The sequence below is a fragment of the Xenopus tropicalis genome, chromosome 7, assembly GCF_000004195.4.
Source record: "Xenopus tropicalis strain Nigerian chromosome 7, UCB_Xtro_10.0, whole genome shotgun sequence".
Lineage (NCBI taxonomy): Eukaryota > Metazoa > Chordata > Amphibia > Anura > Pipidae > Xenopus > Xenopus tropicalis.
Window position 1 is genome coordinate 104,661,860 of NC_030683.2, and position 24,784 is coordinate 104,686,643.

Consider the following 24,784-nt stretch of genomic DNA (forward strand, 5'->3'; position numbering starts at 1 on the left):
AAAAAATTTGGTTCTATATCCATGTGGGTTTTTTGGGGGGGCCCAAGCAGAACATGGAGGATCCCAAACTAAGCCTTGTAGTCATGAGCATAAAATATTAACATATTAAACATTAACATATTAAAGGAGAAGAAAACTCTCAATCACTAGGGGGATGCAACCGTCTGGCACCCCACGTGTGTAAGCAGCGAGAAGAAGGAAGAGAGTTGCTCACTTAAGTTCCCTTAGGGCTGCGGCACACGGGGAGATAAGTCGCCCGCGAAAAGGGAGACTTGAAATGCTATCCCACCGGTGAAAATATAAATCGTGGAAGTTTCCTCTGGCGCCGTGTATGCCATCCCACCGGCGATTTACATTTTCGCCAGTGGGATGGCATTTCAGGGAGATTAGTCGCCTGCGAAAAGGGAGATTTGTCACGGGCGACTAATCTTCCTGTGTGCCGCAGCCCTTAATGTTTGGGATGTTAATTTACCTTTTCCATTTTATGCTAACACATTTTTAGGTTGAAGGTGAATTGTGTCTTACTGCCATCTGCTGGCTGAATTTGTGAAGTTTGAATTTCGTGAGTTGTTGATTACAGGGGAGATGTATAATATATAAATAGGTTATTTAAATGTTCAAGTTTTTAGAGATAAACAAAAGTAAAATTGCAGCATCATGTGTATAGTGAGAAATGTGCAGTAAGGGCCACATCGGCACAGAGACAGAGCCAAACAAGCAAGATATCCTGTACATTGACACAGAGTCAAAGAATTACAGATAATAAACTGTGGATTGGTAGAGATAAGATCTTTAGTACATAAGAACCCTAATTTTCAGGGAGTAAAAGGTTAGCCCGAAAGTCGCAAATAATTGCATACATTCTACATGTTCTTTTCTTTACCATAAATTATATTTTTCAATTTTTGGTTCATTCGTTTCCCCCAATACTGTGGGAGGGGGGCCCCACTGTCCCTTCAGTTAATGAGCCTTCTGTCCTGGAAAAGTTCCTTTGTTAGGAAAATGGATTTGTGGAGAGGTTGGGGTTCAGAAAGTTGTAATTGATTACTGAGAGGATGCCCCAATATAAGTATATAGCAGGGCAGTCCCAGAGTGTGAAACAAGTTACCTGTGGTATTTTGGCAGTGGAGAGTCTTAGACACAGGGGATGCCATAGGGTTTATCTTATGTAGTTGTTCCTGTGTATAGTTGGCCCTGTAAATCCAATAAAGTTGAAGGATCTTGTCCCTACCAGAGACACTTCCTAGGACGCACTGCATTTCATGGGGGATTTTGTATTCCCGTATATGTTTTTTCAAAAAGGTTTTTATTTTGCATTTTCAAACAAAAATAAAACAAAGGAAAAACAGATAAAATAAAGTAAATTGGTACAAAAATGAGATCTTACACTTTGCATGACTTTTCCTCACAAGGAAAAAAGTTTTAATGTCTTTTCCTAAACGATTTTAGAAAACTTTTATAGAACAGCCATTGAGAGGTAAGAAGAATCGTGTTTTATGTACTGCATATGAGAGTACAGTACCATTTGCCCACACATCACTGAAACTCTGATACCCAAGTCAGTCCAGTAGTAGGGGTGGTTAGTAGTCTGAACCATAGAGAGGTGAAGGAGGGTTTTAGAATGTTATTGAAATAAACAATAATATAAAAATTTTTAGCAGCAACACTCACTGGATAACATGAACCAGTATGTATCCTTCCTTAGCCTGTCTGACCGTATGCTGCATTTTGTAATTAACATGAATCCCTGGCAGAGCTGACTCAATTTGAAATTTGGCATGTTATTGGGTACTTTAATTTATCTTTTTTTGCACTTATTGCATGATATATTTTGTGTTATTGAGTAAGTGTTAGCCCTATATTTGAAACCATTCTGCCTGAGTACTTGGGAGGAACCAAATCCAACAGTTTTAGATTTGAGCAAATACCGAAATGTCTGCAAATGGTTTAGCTGAATCTGAACTCTAAGGCTGAGGGCACACATGGCACACATTAATACGAGAATACTGTATGCCCTGTGTGCTTTCAGCTTAATTCTCCATATTCAAATTTGTGCAAAATCCCACCAGTATGATTGGTTGTAAGACACACCAAATAATTCAGTTTCCTGCAGCATTCACCGGGGTGCGCAAGCATCACAAGTATTTAAAGCTTTAAAAGAGAACCAAAGCTTAACTTAAGAAGTAGGGCTAAAATGTTGTTCATTATATTTCGGGCTTCTGTACTAGCCCAGAGCAACCACAGCCCTTTAGCAGGGAAGATCTGTGCCTCCAAAGATGCCCCAGTAGCTCCCCATCTTTTCTGCTGATTCACTGGTTTACTGTTTTCGGAGCTGCCGTGTACTTAGTTATCAGCCCTATAGCATCAGTTTATATGATCTCATTTTATGCTTCATAATTTGTGTGACCCCTAAGCTTAGCTTCTCAGCAGCTGCCCAGAGCCCACTGAGCATGTGCATGTCACTGACACTTTTAACTGAATCCAAGATGGTTTAACTCCTTTGACAAATTTGAATGTCTAGATCAATACTGTTACTGAAAGGCTGAACCTTTAGGCTGGTGCAAAAAGTTCAGTATATAATATATGACATTTCTAGCCATATTTATTTTTAGGATTTAGTTCTCCTTTAATTGGTGACTTTAGTAACAGTGATTTATTCCTTTTGAATACATCACTGTGTATATGTAGACAGTTGAGCTACATACCACGCTGAGAGACACCAAAAAAGATGAGATGGGGACAGAACTTCTTAAGCAGGCACAAAGGGAACGATTAACCCTGTGAGCAGTAAGCAGATGTCATTGAACTGCAACTCTCCACACCCCCTGCTAGCCTTTAGCTCTTGGTTGTATTCATATTTTAACACTTAGGGCTGCCGCTTTCTAATGTCTTGTTTACAGTACATTTTGAATGTAACTATGTTTTCTTAACTGTATTTTCTTTTTCTTCCAGCTTCAGAGCCTGGAAACAACACACAAGTAAATGAAAATGGACTTCTACCTGATACGCATAACAGTGCTGTCAGCTCTGTCTCTTCTGAGCAAAAGGTAAGCCTGTGTCCATTCTGTTCTTTTCAAAGTGTCCTTCAGTATCGCCAGGAAATCTTCTCTCCTCATTACTTATTATCTTCTTGCCTTCATGATACTGTAGTTATGTAAATATATTCAGAATGTTTGTAAGTACTGGCATTTCCTGCCATTTTTAATGTCATCCTTAGAACAAAAAGTTTACTTGCAGCATTGATTCTTGTACGTAAAATATCCTTTTAACAAGTGTTAGTAAGCTGAAATAAAATGGGGCACTTGCTACTAGTTCCTACACACTAGGCAGCAATACCACTCCAGCCTTTTGTTATTTGATTGGGCAGAACAAACTACCTCTTCACTCAAGAGGTTTCACACCTTCCCTAAGACTTGCTGGTAATCGCCAGCCTTTCCAAACAGTTTCTTGCAATTCATTCAGACAGAAAAGTCTTGCTTTATATCACTAACTTGCTTAGTATTCTGTGAATTAGCCATTTCATTGTTCATACCCTCTGTGAATGAGCCCTTTCATTTTCCATGCTTGGAACTGCAATAACCTGGTATAAATGATGTGAAAATATGCAGAGCTTTTTAATGTATTCTCCATCAAGAGCACAAACTGCATGTGCTGGCATAACGTTCACTGCTAAGGATGCACAGAATGTTCCCTTTTGCACATATCAATGTACTGCCAACCTTGGACAGATTGGTTTTCTGTGTTTGTCTTTCTTTTTTGTCTCTAATCACTTTCCATTATTCTTTTTCCCGCCACCTTGTACCATTCATCTGAGGTGACTGGTTGGTCTCCTTCTGTTCTACATTTATTCTGCATGCCATCCTTCCTTTCATCATTGTGCCTTCTCTGTCTGTTGTCATGGACATCACTCCCTTTTTGTGTGATTGAAAATGGATGCTGCTTGTGTTTCTCCTTCCATTCCACCAGCCCCTTCTCACCTTTGTCACTCCCATCTTGCCTCTTGCTGGACCAGTGGGTCCCTCCATGTGGCGTGAAACCTTGCGCAAAACTGGCATCATTCTGGTGCCCCAAAGAGGCCAAAAGGCTGCGGTGAGCATCATTTGTTTGTTTGTAGTGTATGCTTGTATGTGTCTACTTTGGTTTTTATTTTGTTTCATTTCCTTCCTCTCATTCCACTATACATAAAATGGATGTCAACTTAAAGAAAGAGTTCAGTGTAAAAATGAAACTGGGAAAAATGGATAGCCTGCACGAAATAAAAAAATATCTGCAATATAGTTAGGCAAAAATGTAATCTGTAAAAGCTTTAGTGGACAGATGTAAATGTGTAACATAACAGCCTTAACGCTACTTCCTGCTTTTAGCTCTCCAACCTCTTAGTTAGTAAAGCAGGGTGGTAGTAGTAGTAGTAGTGTTCTGGCAATTATGTTAGAAATCTGCTCACTCCAGCCTTTAAAGATTACATATTTTCCTAACTAACTATATTGAAAACATTTTTTATTTTGTGCAGTCTATCTATTCATTTTCACACTGAACTGCTCCTTTAAAGTGGATTAACAGCTTCTGTGCGTTACAGTCCATTTTTGTCACTGAATGTTGTAGTACCAGTCTTGTCTTGTTCAGAGCTGTTTAACTGGAGGCATGCAGGCTGGAATTGGCCCTCCAAGGGATTTCTGTAGCCACCAGTGTATTTAAAGTCTCCAAAGACTTCTTCATATCACAGTCATCATCATTTTGATATGGACAAGCCCTCTAATATGTAGCATAACCGATAATTGGCCCAAAAAGTTGAACAGCTCTGGTGTAGTGTGTAATTTGTAATGTGTACAGAGCATACCTAATCACTGCCTGCGTTACCCTATAGGTTTAGCTAAAGGTTATAATGCATAATAACACATACATGAAATTCTCATACTACTTAATTGGCTAGCATTTCTTATATCCAAACACTTTTTACATGTCCTATTTTTCATTGATAACCATATGTAATATAAAAGCCTTATAACTGTAGGAGTAAAGTATGTGAGGTCTGCAGGCATGGAATGCAGGTTGCTATGTCTCATAGTGCATAATAATTCTCCTCCTGGCTTATATAATAAAGGAGACCTAAACCCTAAAATATAATCAGCATTGATTATCTGAACATTTTCCAGTGTTTCTGAATTGCACAGTTTTAGATAATTAACCAATAATAAAACCACTTAAACAAAAAGGTGTATGTATGCATTTAAATAACTGCACTAGTATTACTAGTGTTTTTGCATTAGCAACTTGAGTATACTTTATATTAATACACAACAGTGTTGCTCTGGGGGAAGGCAAGTATTTAAAATAGGGCACAGGTTAGCAGAGATATCAGATAAGATATGTAGAGGTAGTTGTTTTAGTTCTTACACAGGGAGGATACATGGGGCAGAGGCCCCGCATGGCTCTCTACAGGACAAAAAGTTTTCTCATTTAAAATATTACATTTGTTGCCGGGGAATAGCTTATTTGTAGGTGCAGCTATTAAAATTGGGGTATGTCCTAGTTCTTTAACATCTACCTCAAATGTTGACATTCAATTTATTCATTTTAGTCTGGCCCATTGTTTGCTGGTCCAACCACAGATGTCTTACCTGTATGATCCCCCTCACCACCCCTACTGCTCTCTGCACCCAGTGCTGGATAAAAAAGCTAGTGCTTAGTGAAGAGAGAATTGTCAGGAGGCACCTCCTACCACTCTATACCTTGCCCTTCTGAATTACCACGCGGGTGGGGGGGTGCTTCAAGGAGCTTTCTGACATGGAGTAGAGATGCCTGTAGCTTTTTTGCACAATGCCAATTGCGGCCTTTTTTGCATTTTGCACGCTGCTTGGAGTATTGTAAATGGCCACTCTTATCTGACCCTTAAGCAGGACTTTCAGGTGCATCTAAGATGAATAAGCATTCTCCCCAGATTCTATCCCTCTGTCACTGCTTCAGTACTGTATTTTGGAAACAACTGCCTTTGCCTTAGAACAGTGACCCCAACCAGTGGAGCAACATGTTGCTCCCCGCCCCCTTCATTGTTGCTCCCAGTGGCCTCAGTGTTGGTGCCCATTTTTACCTTTCTGGCTTGGAGACAAGTTTTGAAAACACAGAGACAGTTTTACTCCAATCAGGGCCTCCTGCAGACTAGCAGTCCGCATGGGGCTACTAAATAGCCGATCACAGCCCTTATTTGGCATCCCCAAAGATAACTTTTCACGCTTGTGTGGCTCATCAACACTTTTTACATCTGATGGGCTCACAAGCAAGAAAGGTTCGGGATCCGTGCCTTAGGGCAGTGACACATGGGGAGATTAATCGCTGCACGCCAAATCTTTGCTGTCGTGGTTGACTAATCTCCCCGCAATGCCATCCCACCGGACAGAATGTAAATCGCAGGTGGGATGGCATATGCGGCACCACAATTTGCCGAAGTCGCCCTTTCAAGGCGACTTCGGCAAATCGCGGTGCCGCGTATGCCATCCCACCTGTGTGTCACTGCCCTTATTACATAAGTCAGTAGTCTTCCTATAATACAATAAAGTCTGATGCCAGCCACAAAAAACAAACTGCTATGGGTGAAAGCACACAGAGCTACTACCCTGTTTCCCTGAAAATAGGACATCCTCCGAAAGTAAGGCACCCCCCCCGATTTTTCACCCCCTCGGAAAATAAGGCACCCCCCGAAAATAAGACACCACCCAAACGATGGAATAATTGTGTACTGTATTCTTCTTCATGGAAAAATAAGACATCCCCTGAAAATAAGGCCTAGTGCATATTTTGGAGCTTAAAAAAATATAAGACAGTGTCTTATTTTTGGGGAAACACAGTAGTAGCAGCTACTTGTCACAGCTACAAAAATAGAAAATGCTGATCATTAACTGATAATTGTCTTTGTGTGTTTTAGCAGAGGCAATTCTCAGTATTGTCTATGGCAGGGTATTTTCTGGTGTTTAGTAGCTGCTACTAAGTAGCTCCATGTGTTTTCACTGTAAGAGGGGTATATAAAAATCAATCCTTTATCCACTTCAGTATCACAAGTTAAAGGAACAGTAACATCAAAAAATTAAAGTGTTTTAAAGTAATTATTATATAATGTTCTGTTGCTCTGCAAAAAACTGGTGTTTTTGCTACAGAAAAGCTACTATATAAATAAGCTGATGTGTACCCATGGGGGCAGCCATTCAAGCTGGAAAAAAGGATAAAAGGCACAGGTTACATAGCAGATAACTAGTAGATAAGCCCCATATAATGGGGGTTTATCCGTTATCTGCTAAGTAACCTGTGCCTTTTCTCCTTTGAATGGCTGCCCCCAAGGCTACACAGCTGCTTACTTTTATAAACTACAGTAGTCTTTCTGAGGCAAACACACAGTTGTACCAGTGCAGGGCAGCAGTACATTATATTGTTATTACTTTTATACACTTTCATTTTTTGGTGTTACTGTTCCTTTAAGATGCACTGATCTGAGCTAGTTTCCCTGCCTTTTGCCCTGAGAAATGTTGAATGTTTGTGAATGTTTTAAAAAGTATTTTTAAAACTGTGCAGTTAAAGCAATTCAAAGTTTTATATCAAAGGTACTTGGACATGCTCCGTTATTTTAGGGTTTTAATCTCTTTAGAATAAGGGGCAGATCTTGCAGATCTTGCAGTTGTTGCATTGTGTGATTAGGGCTGAATCGGCCCCTACGCTGGGATCAACCTTTCCCTGTGCCAGCACATGGAGCCATTGTGGCGGACAGGCAACAGGCACATGGAGCGGATTTTGACACTGAAACACACTGAAATCTGCTCTGTTTGCCTGCACCCAAGCTAAAGTAATGGCTCTAGGTGCAGGCACAGGGAAAGGCTGATACCAGCGTAGGGGGCGATTCTTGGCCTGTGTTTATCCTCAGGCTAAAAATCAGCCCTGTCTGGCTTTAGCCTTTGACTTTAGTGTGCTTGATTACTGTTATCTGTCACCCTGCCTTGAAATGATTCATAATCATTTGTATTTAAAGGTTTGGAATTCAAACAGTTACTAATAATTCATGGTAGAAATTGAATTATTAGAATGATTCCTTTAATCACTTGCTGTTGCTGGTGACAGTACGTACAGCTGTGATGGCCTTTAGCTTATGGGACCTAAACCTCCAATATTGAAATGTTTTCTTTCTGTTAATAAGAGAAAATTCAGGGATGAAAATGCTATGTGTTTATTTAATTAGTTTTTTTTTTTTTTTTTTTTGGTTTTAAATACTATAAATTGCATGTTCCTTGATGACGTATATGATGTTTTATAACTCGGCAAACCCCGGCACATTGTTTTCCAGAGTTTCTCAAACTTTTATACACACAACCCTCAATTTCTTAATATATTTCTAGATTATAGATTCATAGATTAGATTAAAGCAGATGTCAGCACACACATTTGAGTGTAGCTCTATTTTTGTATTTGATTGAGGAGAATAATATTATGAAGTAAAAGCATTAAAGTGCAACTAGTATTTATGTCTGATGGAGAAAAAGAACAGACACCCCTTCTCTCCCATCCTATCTGCGTGATTTTCTCCCACAGTTTGAGAAATACTGCTTTTTCACTGCATGGGCTGCTGCTGGAGAAATTCCAGTTATTTTCTGATTCAGTGGAATGGAAAACAATTATTATGGTACCATTGCTTTTGTTGGCTATAGGCACTAAATTGTGCATACAGCAGAATCGGGTTTCTGTTCAGAGCAAATCCCTATACATGCCCTTCTTCCATGTCTGTAGTTCACTGGGGCCCCCAGCAGCGTCTCAGAAAAAAGTGAACTACCCCTGTCCAGTTTGAGAGCAGGCTTACGCAAAACGGGCAGCTACGGGGTTCTGCAAGATGCCAAACTAGCAGGCAGTAGCGTCAAAGATCTTGGGATCAAGCGTTCTGCTTCAAGTCCCCGCTTGGACACCCAAGAGAGGGTGAGCAGCTCATTTGGTTGTCATCATCTATGCAACGTGGAAACAATTCTTTGCATGAACAGTCGTGTAAAAGTAATTAAGCAGGGTACCATTCATCATTCTGCCAGCTTTTAGAAAGGATATATACCCTCTGGGCATCAGAATGCATAATTTACTTGTTCTATTAGTTTCCATGATAGTAGCTGTCAGTCACTGCTAATATCATGAATGTGGATCACAATTAATCCCCTGCTGTTTTATTTTAGCTTCTTCAGTGTCAGGAGATGATTCCTTCATCACTAAGGGTAAAGACACATTGAGTTACTAGCAGCAGCTACTTGTCATGGCTACAGAAATAGTCAATGCTGATCATTTACTGATAATTGTCTCTACGTGTGCTTTACCAGAGGCAATTCTCAGTAGTGTCTGGCATATGCCATCCCACCGGCGATTTACATTCAAGCCGGTGGGATGGCATATTGATGAGATAAGTTGCCCGCAGCAAGGGGCGGGCGACTAATCTTGTCCAACATTTGTGTAATGAATAGGGCTTGTGCTGAACATAATCTGTGTTTTTTGTTATTTTTGATCTTAACAGAGATTTTGATGCTACTCCATGTTTGGCCCTTTAATGTTTGTGCCAGAGGGTATATGTCCCATTTAATGTTTGTGCCAGAGGGTATATGTCCCATTTAAGGTTTGTACCAGTTAGGGTGCCATGGATTTGAATGACTGGTCATTTCCCTCCTTTGTCCATTTTTCCTTTCCTTCTTCTTGAATCAAAACTCTAGTTTTTCTGTGTATATAAAGATAATATGGCTTAAGGTTTCTAGATGGAACTAATGGGCATAAAACGCTTCATCCTTTTTGTTAATCTTGGATTTGACCCTGGCCTGTCTCTTGCCATCCCAGCAGTGTGACGCCTGGGAGATTCTGCAGAAATGGAACAGGAGACTAAAAGAATCAGGAGCAAGCAGCACTGTACTTGCAGAGAGCAGAGCAGGGTGCATGTTAGCCAGCTTTAGGGAAGGGAAGCCTTCAGGCCAACTGGTAGGGCATATTAACAAAGCATTTGTTCAGTTACCTGTTTTAAACTGAGTCATATTTATTTTCTTTCTGTACTTTCCCCTATTACTTGTTTGTTTTATTAAAGTTATTTCTCTTTGTGTGCAGATGAACACATTTCCCAGCTATTTACTTTCATTATCATCTACTCTAGAATTTTGGTAATCAGAAGCATTTCATATTATTAAAGAAAAAATACACCATGTGGGCAATATCTTGCCTTTATTTCCTCTACATATACACATTAATCAATGCCCTGACACTGCTGTCTAACAGGCTGGCTATTTGCATTTATGCAAAAATCTCACAGCCACCAAATTGTTTGAAATGAATTATCAAAATTTGATGAATGAGCTCTAATTTTACATTTTGATAAATCGTCCTCAAAATATGTTGTCAAGAAGCTTTCTAAGCCACAGCAGACAATATAGCAGAGTTACCAAGGTCAGTGAACCTAGCAACCAGGCGTCTGTTTGGGGCAACATAAAATTGTTGAAATTGTAAAATAAAAAAAGACCACTTACAAACCAGTTTAGATTGTCTTTGTCTAATATTTAATTTTAAGGTTGTCTTCCCTTTCACAGATGCAGCTGTGGGATTGCATATTTCATTGAATTCTTGTGTCTTCCCTTTAGAATAAAGAACCTCTAATGGCTCGTGTTCAGCCAACTCCAGGCCGAAGGATTTTCTCTTCTCCAGAGAGTGCACAAGATGGAAAGAAAGAGTAAGTTATATCTCACCTAAACACCTTGCACTTGAGTCACTGCGGTTGTGTATCATGTGACACCTAACACCTTACATAGTACCATAATCCACTTCATTTGAAATACCAGATCTCTTTATCCATCTCAACTGATTGCATTAAAAACAAACAGGACATACTCTTAACGATTCTCAGTGCCCTGATGGCAATATGATTCTATTGGCAATCTCCTGCACTGGCATTTAAGCATTTTATCATTCAGAGGAATGTGACATTGGAATAATAATATGCGCTCTGAATTTTCAACAAAAAACCCTCACCTGTGTATTTTTGGTCTGCAATACCAGATAACAGCCATCAAAATGACTAGTATGCCATGGGTTTTTTGTATTAGGGAAGGATTTGCTGCTGCTTTATTAAGTTGCACAAAATCCAAATTCATTATTAAACTTACTTTTATGGTATGATCATCTTAAAGCAAAAACAACCTTACTTGGTCATATCTAGAGACACTGAAGGTGGATTACAGATGAAACTTGATATGGTTCCCACCACACAGTTGCACACAAACACCTCCTCCAGCATGGTTGCCACTTCTTCCACATCCTCCTCTGGCACAGGTTCCAGCACTGATTCACAAGATAAGCGAAGGTAAGGCACTTTATCTCACGGGCATGCCATGTTTCTTGCACAGTTCTCCGGTGTCTATAAGGCTAAAGCCTTGCGGATGGATTCTTGGCCTGCATTTATCCTCCAGCTGCGAATCCACCTCATGTGGCTTCACCCTAAAGGCTTGGGCCACATTCACCCCACTGTTTCATGACGCAAATTATATTGTTGCATAAAATGTACCACGCTAGGTTTATATTGATAGCGGGGCTTTGATAAAATTGGAGATTCTATAGGCATAGTACAGTCTCCAAACAAAGTAAGATAAATCTGGCAGTGGGGTATAGTGTCTCATTGACCATACCTTGTGTAAAATATTAAATAGTATACTTTTACCCCTCTTCTAATGAGACATTAGTTCTGCATAGTGGTCTTAGTACCTCTGTGTGTAGGCAGCAAAGATTTCTGGTAAGTAAATCCTGCAGATTATTGTGTGTTCTGTACTTCTCTCCAGAACACTAGACTACAGAAAGCATGGAATTATAGAAAGGCATTCTATTTAAGATTAACACGATGGAGTAGCTGGTATAAGCAAATCCTCACCAGACTCTCCCAATAGGTCATACCAAACACCAGTACGCGATGAAGAATCTGAGTCTCAGCGAAAAGCCCGCTCAAGGCTTATGAGGCAGTCAAGGAGGTCTACTCAGGTAAAATATATTTGGTCACAGAAAAGTAGTTGGCCTGCAGAGTAATCTTGTGGCATTTTACTGAACCTAGGTCTTCATTATCTTAGGGTGTCACACTCACGGACTTGAAAGAGGCAGAAAAGACATTGGGGAAACCAGCTGATAGTCCATCATCTACTGAGCCAAAAACTGCAGCAGAAGATAGGGGGGAAAAGGCCCAGTCCTTGGAAAGCGTGGTGAGTATATGTTTGATACTGGAAAGTTTTTATACTTTGTATGAATTGAATAATATTTAGGATCAGTAGTATTGTGCTCAGCAAATTCAGCACAACCCAAAATATGGGATGTGATGTGAGAACCTAAAAAGTTTTCTATGCATTTTAAATATAATGTAATGTTACCCTGCACTGCTGTTTGCTCCAGAAGCGCTGCTACCATTTATATAAATACACTATTGCTTTCTGCAGCAGGGAGTAGTGACTGTGCAGCCACTGACTGCTTTAATTTATGGAGCATAGGAGCTGAGGCTGCCTGATGTGACCAGGATCACCAGATACTTCCAAATACGTCCAAAATTAGCTTTCTGTAAATGTATTGTATTCTGTTTCTGATATTGGTAACAATAGTATGATAGAATGATAGTAGCCAGTTGAACATTAATTTTTATATGTCTTTGTTTTAGGATATAACCAGGCGACTGGGTCTGCCAAGCACTGAGCAGAATATGTCTGCATCACCTATAAATACTGTGAATTCTCCCTCAAACAAAGGTAACCATGATAAATACAGTCAGTTAAGAAAATTGTTTTAATATGGGCTAAATTGATCTCTTTTACAAAACTTATACAAGGGCAAAAAGTGGGCAGAATGAAGGCAACACATTTTATGGCCCCAGCTGTTTTGTTCTATTCTGTTAATTCAGTTTTGCAAGCTAGGCAGTACCAGTGGCAGCAACAGTGACTGCTTACACCTCAGTCTTTGAAGGATAAGTAAACCTTAAATTTCCCTGCCTTCCTGGGATCTTATCCTGGTCCTTAGGGTGATATAAGAGGCCCCTTCAAGTCTTTGGCTACCATTCCACTGCTTTGGCTCACTTGGAAGACTGTATTCCTGCTAGCTATTGCCTCTGCCCGACTTGTCTCTGAACCCAGCGCCCTCTTCTGTTAACATTCCTTCCTGATCTTCCATGCAGACATGGAAGATGTCTGGATGGAAAGTGGTATTGGAATTTCACATCAACCAGGACATCACCATTCCAACCTTTTGTCATCAGGAGTTGGCAATTGGCTCTGCATTGCCTTGAACCATTACAGGCCATAACATTTTACCTTCACCGTGCAAAGGATCTTCCAACTTCAACAACCCTGTTCATTCTGCCAACAGCCCCCCCAAGGGCTATTGTCCCTATAAAATTACAATCTTCAGATTGATCAAGCAAAATATGGACATGGTTAAGGCCCCCTCTTAACGCGTACAAGCACACTCAACTAGGGGAGAGAGGAGAGAGATATATTCAGATGCAAAACAGAGAAGTGTTCTGATGTTAATTTGCTCAGGAAAGAGAGCAGAAGCCTCAGACTACCTTTCTTATGTCATGCCTGTGCAGAGAAACATCACATTTCCTTCTTCACGTCCTACTCTCCGACTATGCAGTTACAGGTACTGACCAGCAGGTGGTGCTGCTGTTGCAAAATTCATTATATTGGCAGTTATGCTGATATTAGGGTCTGTTAATATACCCTGGTGTGACTTTAAACTCTAATGAAGAAGTTATTGTGGTTGGTGGGTGTAATGTAGAAGGTAAAGAATGGTTACGTTCCCTATTCCTGGAGCGAATATTGATAATTTGATGTATTTGACTAGTAGCACTTACCCCACATTCTGTCGATCTGCATTCTCTGACCTATCGGCCATATGAAGTGCTGGTGTACTGTATTACTGGGGTCTGCTATTTTACTGTATTTTTACTGTCACTTTAGCTCCTTTTTAGCATCATGAGAAGAACAGAATATGCCATACATTTTGCCCTAACTAGTACAGTGTGTAAGGAGTCTGCTTCTAATTAAAATGTATCACAATTAGACAAATATAAAAATGGACTGTACAAAAAAAATGCTCCATTATAAAATAAAAATGGTAACACTGAAATAATGTTGCGTTCACGTAAATCCCATTAGGCCCTTTTATTTTGTAGCTTTGTATTTTAATGACAATCCAAATTTTATCTCTAATAGAAATAGAATCGACTAGCAAAGAGGAAACAGAAGCAGAAAGCCAAAACCATTTGACAGCAAGAGACAGAAGAAAATGGCGTAAAGACCAACGATTGGCCTTGGGGACAAATTCTTATGCGGTAAGGAGCAAATTAGATGGTAATTGCCTTAAATTGTAATAAAAACATAAGGGGTATTTTCAGCCTTGCATTAAGGAAATAGAATAGAAGCAAATGCAGTTTAGGATTGCTTTGCACATGTCATTGAGCACACTTCAGCGATGGGCTGCACTATACACTTCACTCAAAACAAAAGGGAGAAAAAGCTTTTTATACACACAAATCATAATTTAGTTTTATTTTTTGTTAGTTTATACTATTCATGTTAGAGATGGGGTCGGACTGGGCCTCTGGGACACCAGGGAAAAACCCAGTGGCCAGATCTGATGCCTGTTGCCGCTCCCCTTGCCGACGATGTCCTCCCGTGATGCGTTTCACTTGTGTGAGCTCAGGGGAGGACACCGGGAGGGGGCATCTTGGTGGGTGCGGCACCCCGGTGGGCCCTGCACCCCCCCAGTCCGACCCGGGGTAGAGAGACCTCAAGGATCCATGGAATAAAAAGTGTTTTCACTTAACAACAATATACTATTTTTTAAACAGTATTTTAAAATAAAGATGTCACTTTCCCCACTATTTTTATTTACTATGCCTTTGTTATTTTTAGGGGATGGAGAATGAAGAGACAGAATCACTAAATCACAATGAAACAGCAGGACATGGGTAATGCAGTTTTGTATTATATAAACGTAGATTTATGTTTTGCATTTTTAGTGTAGTGTGGCCTGTCAGTCTGCAAAACCCTTTCAGTATGATGCAGTCAGATTCTGAGACAATTTGTTTAGCCTTTTTTGTTTTTGAATTATTTATTATTTTATAGCTTTTTGTTCAGTAGCTCTCCAGTATGGAACTTCAGCAGCTATCTGGTTTAATTTACCCTATCAAGCGAGCCAGCGGACAGGTCATATAGTTATGCTACCATATAGTTAAACCACTGCTAGTCACCAGACAGTGGTTTGAATATAAGATTGGAAAATGAATAGTAATAGGCCTTAATAGTTATAAAAGAAACTATAAAATTGTAGCCCCACAGAGAAAACTGCTGTATTGGCCAACTCAGCGCTGTAGTGCTGAATTTAAATGGACTTTTATAAAACCTTGTGGTTGCGAGCCCCTCGTCCATAGCCTGCAATGCACATTATGCTTTGGCATTTTTATGTTTATGTAAAATTCTTGGTGCTGAACTCTTGTCTAACCTCTGAACTTGCTTTCATTTTAATATAAAACACATACCTACACCTGCAAACAAATAATTCTCTTATTCACAGGGTAACACAAAGTTGGAGCAGTTTTCTGCCTCACAGAACTGGGAGTCACACATTTCAAAGGCATAGCAGTAATTTCAGCTCAAAAGAAGAGTCTGAAAAGGACTATAAAAAGGTGAGATGCTAAAGAGTATTATTTCTGATGTATTGGTGCCAGTTTAGTAGCCCATTATGAATTCCATTGGCCAGCGTGATAGATTCCCTTATGAAAGATACTAACTCTAATTTTAACATCCACTGCTGGCTCTAAGGAAACTGTTAAAAGAAACAGTTAACATCCCCTTTACTACACTTTATTGTTGATTGAGAAGTCAGGCGTATGATGAGAAATGCACTGTGTATCATAATAACATTCTATCATAATAATGTTAAAATGTAATGTAAAACTTTACATGATTTATTTGGACTCTTTGCATTACTGCATTTGCTTAAGGCAAAATCATATTATTGAAACATAACTGAACTAGGCATATTATAGTGTATCCTTGAATATTTATATTTTATTGTCAAGTACTAACTCTTAGTGACTGTTATTAATTTCCCATAGTTGTATGAAAACTTACTGGCTGACAATGAAACACTCAGAGACCAGCTTCAAGAGACAGAGCTTAAGCTTACCCAGATACGGTTAGAGTTGGAACGAGTCACACAGGTATGCCTCAGCAATCCTATAATGCCATTCTGTTTGTTTCCATGTGCCATATATATATATAATATAAAAATATACTATCTAGAATATCAATCCCAGCATTTATAGTATCAGTGCATTATTCTACATATTCAAACACAGCTGAACAAAGCAAAACTTAGCTTTACATGCTCCTACAAAAAGATGGTGTGGCACAAGTGCAAAATTGCATAGATATTGTCAGCCCTTTCCAACCAATCCGTTTTCTAGCTTGTAGTTTGACTGATAGAAAACAAATTCTTAATTGATTGTCACTGGTTCCGCCATTTATAAATAAGCTTTGCTTTTTGTTCTTGGACCTGATGATCAGAGTACCTTCTTTGTTCTATTTTATAATGATAAGTTTGTTTCCAGACAAATCACTGTTCAGTTTAATAAACTCAGTTATTTTTGATTTGCCAGAGACAGGAGCGCAGTGCAGAGAGACCTGCATTACTGGAGCTTGAGAGATTTGTGAGTATTACCTTGCTGTTTTATTTTTTGATTGCTGCTGTCAGGCCTCTCTTTTTTTTTTTTTTATTGAGTTGAATTCGCCTTTTTATTGCTGACAAGGACACACAGTAGTAAACATGATTGGTGAATGTGCTGTACCCTTGTAAAGCCAAGTTCATAGTTACTAAAAAGAGTACTGATTGGTTTTGCTCCTTAGGAACGAAGATCACTAGAGAGAAAAGTGGCTGAACTAGAAGAAGAGTTAAAGGTAAAACTTTTCCTGCACTCTGTGTGTCTTGTGTATTGCTTTGCTTATTTTTACTATTGCCATTTTATAGCATAAATGGAAATGTGCGCCTCTAAAAAAAAAAATTAAGGCCGGGCAAGCCATGTCACTGATTTACTCTGTACTCTCTGCACATAATAATAATGTGTAATAATAATAGTGTGTAAATAAGTTATATTTATTAAAGGAGAAGGAAAGGTTAAATCCCTGCTGGCTGACATATGTATGTTAGCTTTCCAGCCCTCAGTGATTATAATCACAGTGGAGCAATCCTCTTCTTCTACTTCTTCATTCTTCAGTGCCGGCTGATGCATGAGCAATAGAGGGAAAAAGTTGGCTTTTTGCTTAAAGTTCAGCTTTTTCACACTACATTCCATGCACACTGGGCGCAAAGAATGAAGGAGCAGGAAGATGATGGCTCCATGGTGCTCTCACATAAGTGTCCTGGGCCGGTGCAGCTTTCTGCTAACAGGATTACCGGCTCATCTATCAGGTTAGTGATTATAATTACTGTCTAATATTTAGTACCCCTTAGTAATTTAAACTTTCCTTTTAGCCAGCCGATTATTCCTGATATAGTATGTTAGAGGGTCGGACTAGATTAAAATGATGTCATACAGTGAAATCTGTGGCACAGACTAGGGGCCATAAAAATCTTCACAGCACCACATCTGGCCACTGGCCTCCAGTTAGACATACTTCAATACATATGGCAGGCACTCACAGATCCCATGAGCAGGTAATAGTAGATAAAAACAAAGAAGTTTTATTGTAGACAATTAGACCACATTGTAGCCTTATGCTTTTAATGCATTTAGCACGGGCTAGAAAACAGGACACAGAATGCACTATATATACCCCATATGCACCAATCACAGACACAGGTTTAGTAGCCAATGAGATCAGGGTTATACAGTCATGGTTTAATCTGTTTGGGGGATTTATATCTATGTAAGCTCCAATAGGACCAACCGGCAAACTCTTCTGATAAAGATTTATTGTCATCAAGTGAATATATGTTATAGATATGTTTAAATCTTTAACAAATCTTTCATTGTTTTTAGGTTCTCTCTGATTTAAAGGCAGACAATCAAAGACTGAAAGATGAAAATGCAGCCTTGATCAGGGTCATTAGCAAACTTTCCAAGTGAAAGCAGTAGAGGAAATGAAAGCAGTCACAGACACCTTGCGTTGCATGACCAAGAGGACCTAAAGATTTCTATCTGCAAGGCCAAAATTATGGACCTCCAAGTTTTGTTAGCTGCTGCAGAAAGACTTGTATGAGCAACAGAAAATGTCTGTGTATGGTTTGCTGCACACACTGGAGCCAGCCTTCCCGAGAGCCAGAATCCTAATCCATGAACGTAATGGAAATGTGCTAGTTTATTAAATAGTTTTATTCACTTTTTTTTTTTTTTTTTAAATATGTATATCTATAAATATATACACGTATATGTATATTCATATGTTCCACGCTGGCACTTCAGGAGCTTTACTCAAGGAAAACTTCACACCCTGAAAACTCAATTTTTTGCCACAAATGGTGAACTAGTAATTTATATTAATGTTTTCACTGAGTATTCACTGAGCTGTCAAATGTATCTGCCCCTGTTTTGCTGCAGTTGGACTTGTGCTTTAAAGTACAGAACAAAGTATATTCTTAGTAACACCCTCTTTGAAAATCCCATCAGAGCATCCAAAGATAAGGCAGTTATTAGCATGGCATTGCATTTTGTGCTTCACACACTCCCAAACAGCTCTTCTTGCAGATGCAAATTGGTTCCACTTGTAAGACTCTCCCATCCCCTAAATTCAGTGGCATCTTTAAAGCCACTGCATATTGTGGATTCAGTGGGTTTTATTAGTGGTTAATTGTTAGCTATGACCCCAGCACTCTCCTGAAGTCACATCAAAACAGAAATGAGTAAATCAAGACTGGATGTTTGTAGGAGATGTAGTGAGGCCTCCAGGTGCCCGCTATTGGGTTAAAGTCATATGGTGCAAATTCTGTAACATTTTAAAGTATAAGTAAACTTTTTTTTTATTGAAAAATTCCTAAGAACACTCTAAACATAGGTTTCTCCCTGCATCCATGTCATTTCTAAATAAACCGAAAACTGCAGCTCATTTTAGTGGTTTAGTGTGAAGCCCCACCCCCTTTTTTAAACTTTCCTCTCTTTGCCTGTTGCACATGCCTGGTTGAGTTCTGTTGGCACAAAGACCGCAAGCATGCGCAATAAACACCTCTTTGACCATTTTTACAGAGAATGAGAAGTAGACCAGGAAGTAGCTGAAATTAGCTGCAGTTTTCTGCTTGTTATTTAGATATGACATGAGACTGAATGCAGGGAGAAAGGTATGTTATTCTGGGAGCTGCTTAGTCATTTATAGATTGGAAATAATACAAAAAAAGTTTACTTATTCTTTAAATGTTGAGGTAAAGTCCAATCAGTAACCCAATACCACACACTCATGAACTTAACTGTCTATCAAAGCATACTGCCAGAGGCACACCTATGTGTGACATTACCCTCAGCATTATCTGCAGTAAATGTCACCATTTCAGTTAGACACAGATGTAAGGCATGCTTGTGTACCACAAGGAATATCTGCAGGTCCCATTCATACTGTATATTTTATTCATAGCTAATCACTAAAGCCGTACCATACCATTTTTATGTTTTAATTTCTTCTTTTATTTAGATCCTGCCAACAGGAGTTTAAATTGCCAGAAAGGTATTAGATATATGCTGCCATATGATGTTAAAAGATCTCTACTTACCCGTATAGTCTTTATTCAGGGAGTCTCCGACTCCCTCTGTCCCACCGAGTTCCCATTGTGGAGCACCAGAGCCTCCATGTTTCCGCTGAATTTTAGGGCTGTTCTCGTTTTCCCTCAAAATAGTGTTTGTGCTTTTAATATTTTAAACCAAGGAGAGGGCAAAGGAGAAGGGATATTTTACTTGTCTGCAGAGCTGTTCTATTTTAATGAGTTAAGTATTTTACAGCAGTAATGTGCCTGCATAATAGTAAGGCCATTTAACAGTATTTTCCTCTATGTCAAACATTTGAACAGATATTCCAGTGCTGCTTGACATTCCCAACTGTGAGGCTAGGGTTCCTTAGGGTTACAGTACATAATGTACACTGATGGGAAGTATTAGTTTTAGCCTTAGTGTAGGTCTATATGCTAGTCTATACGAGTTCTACCATGGCCAAATGCAGTCTTATGCATCCAGTCGGCCTCCTGTCTTTTATAGAGAAATTAAGTAAGTTCTTGCAGACTAAGTCCCACCTCCCTGTGCATGAATGACAGTAAATGTAACCAAATGATAGGGTCTCTTTGGCCACTGCACTGACTCTTTCTGCCTCCAGAACCATACAGCTGGTGCTTAGAGTGATAGTTTAGTGCCAGCCATATGTTGTGCAGCGACACTGTATTTTGTTTCTTTTATGTTTTTGTAATAATTCAGTTTAAAAAAAAAAAGTTCCATAATGTTTAAGTTAATTAAATGCCAAAACAGAAGAAATTTGTCGGGCTTGGCCACCAGGTGGGGGTGGAAATATCACTATTTAGTGAAAAGGCTCTAGTATGTACTCGCAGGCATTCTAGCTGGCTGCATTACATATTTTTAAGGTAAACATTTTTAACCCACTCTATGCTGCCATATGTATATTATTAGTCTAGTTATTGACTTGTAATATTGATTTCTAGCAGCATTGGCTGCACTGTGGTTTTTCTGCTAAACTTGCAGGATTGTGGTTGCACCTATACCTGACAAGTATAATGAGTGTATAGAAAGGGCAGCAGGAGAAAAGGCTATCATTCAGCAACTGGAGATACTTTAGTTCTGGGCTTATACGTAACACAGATACCATATTAACTGAGAAGTGCTTTTCCAGGTTAGGCTGATAAAAGATTCCATGACTGTTTTTCGAATCCTATAGTAACCATGGTGGGGGCCCCATTTGCCTGAGGGCTTCTGCCATACCTTGTTTCCACTTGCAGTCACGAGATCCACAGCAGTTTCTTGCGTTTTGTTGACATTTCTGGTCTTTGGAAAATGTATGTCAAATATTATACTGCACCCTTGTACTTAAATCTGATTGGCTGCTGTGTTACGTTTCTAAGTGAGTGGCTAATGGGAGTACTGTAGCCATAAGTGATATTAGTGAAAACAAGGTTTCACTTACACAGCAAGTAATTTCCTACACTCACTACTTCAATACACCCTTCCTGCGACTGATCTATAACTCCCACGCACTCTTCTTCTACTGCCTCCCAATCTGCTGCATAGTTCTGATACTTTTTGTTGCTTAACCAGAAATTGTTACCTTTTAGTTATTTTTTGTTGGGTGTAATATAGGCAACTTTGCAGTTGGTCTTTTTTTCCCTCTTCAGTGACTCATACAGGTTATGCAGATGTGGAAACTTTCGTCCAGAATTCTTGGGACCTGGATTTATGGAGATAAGGGATCTTTCTATAATGCGGACCTTTGGGATCTAGGCCTAAATATAAATGTATAAATCTTACAGTAATGTTAAAGTAACTCCTATTGAAAGCAGTATTTGTATCCGTTTCTGACAATATTACTATTAAAACGATGTTACACTTGTCAGTTCACCTAAAGCTAAGGCATTCCCACAGTGCCTTGCAGGTACTCTGATTAAGGGCGATGGCCCTCAGGGTCGTTTGTCATCCATGGGAAATCTGTGCTACCTGCAAGTGACAACTCACCATATATTTACTAGCTGAGTTACCAGCAAGTACTGAGTAAGAACTGCACTGATTTAATTTGACACAGTGAGGAATGGTATTGCTGTATTTCTGTGCTTTCTGGGTAACAGATTTCCAGATGATAGATTCCATGTTTGTATGTGGATTTTACCTTTGGTACATTGGTTAGCCTTTATCTAAATACTGTATCATCAAGCACCAATCCTATAGATACCCTAGACCCACACTGTAAGGCCACTGACTTCCCCCCACTGCGTGATGTGAAACGGGGAGGGGGGCAGGTAAGGTGACGGCAGGGAGGTCAAGGCCCCTATAGTAATGCCAACACCAATGTATCCAAGCATATTACATTTTCCATACTATGAATACTTTTGAGAGGGTTCTTTACAGCCAAAAAGCCTACTTGTAACCTAACCAGTCTCTTAACTCTTGTGAATAATGTGTATTCCAACCAGCAGGAGGCAGTACTACTCTAGAATGTGCTTAATGCCAGTACTGCATGTTAGTATATCTCTATAGTCCCTGCTATTTGTTACCAACATATGGTTTCGTATTGGGCTGTATTTGAAAGGCTGTCACTGCATGATCCCATCCGCTGCTGTTTGTCATGCCATTACTGCCATCTCTGCCTTCCCTATGCCAAGGTCTGACCCACATGGGTCGCCGTTTCCCGTGTGTGATTTCCGTTCAAGGACTCGTACAACTGTGCCATGTGAGTTTAACATCAAAATCCTAAAACTGCAAAAAAAAAAAAAGTCCAATGACGTAATATATCTGTATATAAGGAAGCTTATTTTCTATACATAGTGTCTCAATGTGCAATATGCATGGGGTTTTTTTGTTTTATTTTTTTCCAGAGAAATATAAATATATATTGTATTTGTTACAGCAGTTGCAGGTTCCTGTCCCTTCAGCGTTGCCAGGTTCTGGTGTACATATCAACCAATGTACAACCTGCCCTCTCCTCGCCTGAAGGGATAAAGCACATGAAAAAGAAAAATATGAACAGAACAAATTAAAAATGATATATATGGTAACATGGCTGTTGTTTTATTGTCATATAGATAAGGGGATCCAAGCAGAGAAACATTAAAGTTTCATTCACGTGGCCAACCCTGATCCAATCAAAAGCCCACACTGACCCTGCAAGTATGCAAGCCATTGCTGCCCGGGGCTGTAGCAGCTGTAGTTTCACCTGAGACCAAACCACATTCGTTGAGGTCAAAGGAAACGTCATTTGTGCGCTGCAGTATATACTGATGGCAATGTGACCAGAAATACAACATCCAGAGTCCTATTCTGAAGCCATTACAGGGCTGGCATCAGGGGGTACTGGGGTCTGGGTCCCTGTGGCGGAGGGGGAGGCTTAGAGGTGGGAAAGATGGATTTGAGGGTTGTAAAAGAGGTGGTGTTTTAGTGTAACTGGGGAAGGTTTGGGGCTGTGCGTGCAAGGGACATTTGTTTTTTTCCATTGGGGCCCCATATTTGTTGACAGGGACCACTTCCCAAGGGACCCAGGGGACCAGTGGTATCAAGAGAAAATACATATAATTATATGAAAAAGTTTGAGGACCCCTCTTAATTATTTGGTGTTTTGTTAATCATTGGCTGAGCTTTCAAAATAGCAACTTCCTTTTAATATATAACATGCCTTATGGAAACAGTAGTATTTCAGATGTGATATAAAGTTTATTGGATTAACAGAAAATATGCAATATGCATCATAAAATTAGACAGGTGTATACATTTGGGCACCCCAACAGAGAGATTACATCAATACTTAGTTGAGCCTCCTTTTGAAACATAACAGCCTCCTATAGCCCTTGATGAGCGTCTGGATGGCAGTATATTTGACCATTTGTCCATACAAAATCTCTCCAGTTCAGTTAAATCTGCTTCAAATCATCCCAGAATATTGTACTTCTCCCTCTGCATAAATGCCTTTGTAGATTTCCAACTGTGTTTAGGGTCATTGTCTTGTTGGAATATCCAACCCCTGCGGAACTTCAATTTAGTGACTGATGAACATTATCCTGAAGAATTTGTTGATATTGGGTTGAATTCATCCAACCCTCGACTTTAACAAGGGCCCCAGTCCTTGAACTAGCCACACTGCCCCACAGCATGATGGAACCTCCACCAAATTTGACAGTAGGTAGCAGGTGTTTTTATTGGAATGTGGTTTTCTTCTTCTGCCTTGCAAAGCGCTTTTTGTTATGACCAAATAACTCAATTTTTGTCTCATCAGTCCAAAGCACTTTGTTCCAAAATGACTTGTGGCTTGTCTAAATGAGCTTTTGCATACAACAAGTGACTCTGTTAATGGCGTGAGTGCAGAAAGGGCTTCTTTCTCATCACCCTGCCATACAGATGTTCTTTGTGCAAATTGTGCTGAATTGTAGAATGATGTACAGATACACCATCTACAGCAAGAAGTCTTTGGAGGTGATCTTTGTGTTGTCTGTAAGCATTCTCACAATCCTCTGCATATGCCGCTCCTGTATTTTTCTTGGCCTGCCAGACCTGGGTTTTACAGCGACTGTGCCTGTGGCCTTCCATTTCCTGATTACATTCCTTACAGTTGAAACCTCTGAGAGAGCTTTTTCTAGCCTTTTCCTAAACCATGATACTGAACAATCTTTGTTTTCAGATCTTTTGAGAGTTGCTTTGAGGATCCCATGCTGCCACTCTTCAGAGGAGAGTCAAACAGAAGCACAACTTGCAACTGGCCACCTTAAATACCTTTTCTCATGATTGGACATTCAAGGCTTGATGAGCTAATCCAACCAATTTGGTGTTGCCAGTAATCAGTATTGAGCAGTTCCATGCAATCAAATTAGCAAAATTACAAGGGTACCCAAATTTTTGCACAGTCACTTTTTCACATTTGATTTAATTTCATACAACTAAATACTGCTTCACTAAAAATCTTTGTTCAGAAAACACCCTAGTACTCAGATGTTCCTGGGAAATGAAAGACATACCACTGTTAGCTTTTTTTTTTTTTTTTTTTTCAAAAAGGAGTAAATTATTATGCAGGCTGAGAGGGGTTCC

General features: G+C 39.6%; 1 protein-coding gene across 6 annotated transcripts in view; it reads left to right on the forward strand.

Moving 5' to 3' along the window:
* The window catches only part of ppp1r12c (protein phosphatase 1 regulatory subunit 12C), a 56,096-nt gene extending 33,329 nt beyond the window's left edge, over positions 1 to 22,767 (forward strand). Inside the window, exons 9-22 of one of the 6 annotated variants that reach the window (XM_018095482.2) lie at positions 2,953 to 3,047; positions 8,764 to 8,946; positions 10,626 to 10,714; positions 11,201 to 11,344; positions 11,922 to 12,012; positions 12,099 to 12,227; positions 12,674 to 12,761; positions 14,226 to 14,344; positions 14,928 to 14,983; positions 15,589 to 15,700; positions 16,133 to 16,237; positions 16,676 to 16,726; positions 16,923 to 16,973; positions 18,056 to 22,767. In XM_018095482.2, the coding sequence (XP_017950971.1) occupies positions 2,953 to 3,047; positions 8,764 to 8,946; positions 10,626 to 10,714; positions 11,201 to 11,344; positions 11,922 to 12,012; positions 12,099 to 12,227; positions 12,674 to 12,761; positions 14,226 to 14,344; positions 14,928 to 14,983; positions 15,589 to 15,700; positions 16,133 to 16,237; positions 16,676 to 16,726; positions 16,923 to 16,973; positions 18,056 to 18,142 (1,400 nt within the window). In that variant the 3' untranslated portion in view covers positions 18,143 to 22,767. Of the gene's footprint in view, positions 1 to 2,952; positions 3,048 to 8,763; positions 8,947 to 9,837; positions 9,976 to 10,625; positions 10,715 to 11,200; positions 11,345 to 11,921; positions 12,013 to 12,098; positions 12,228 to 12,673; positions 12,762 to 14,225; positions 14,345 to 14,927; positions 14,984 to 15,588; positions 15,701 to 16,132; positions 16,238 to 16,675; positions 16,727 to 16,922; positions 16,974 to 18,055 lie in introns of all 6 variants that reach the window. The other 5 variants (XM_031906624.1, XM_031906625.1, XM_031906626.1 and 2 more) reach the window with 5 other exon arrangements.
* The last annotated feature ends 2,017 nt before the right edge of the window (positions 22,768 to 24,784 follow it).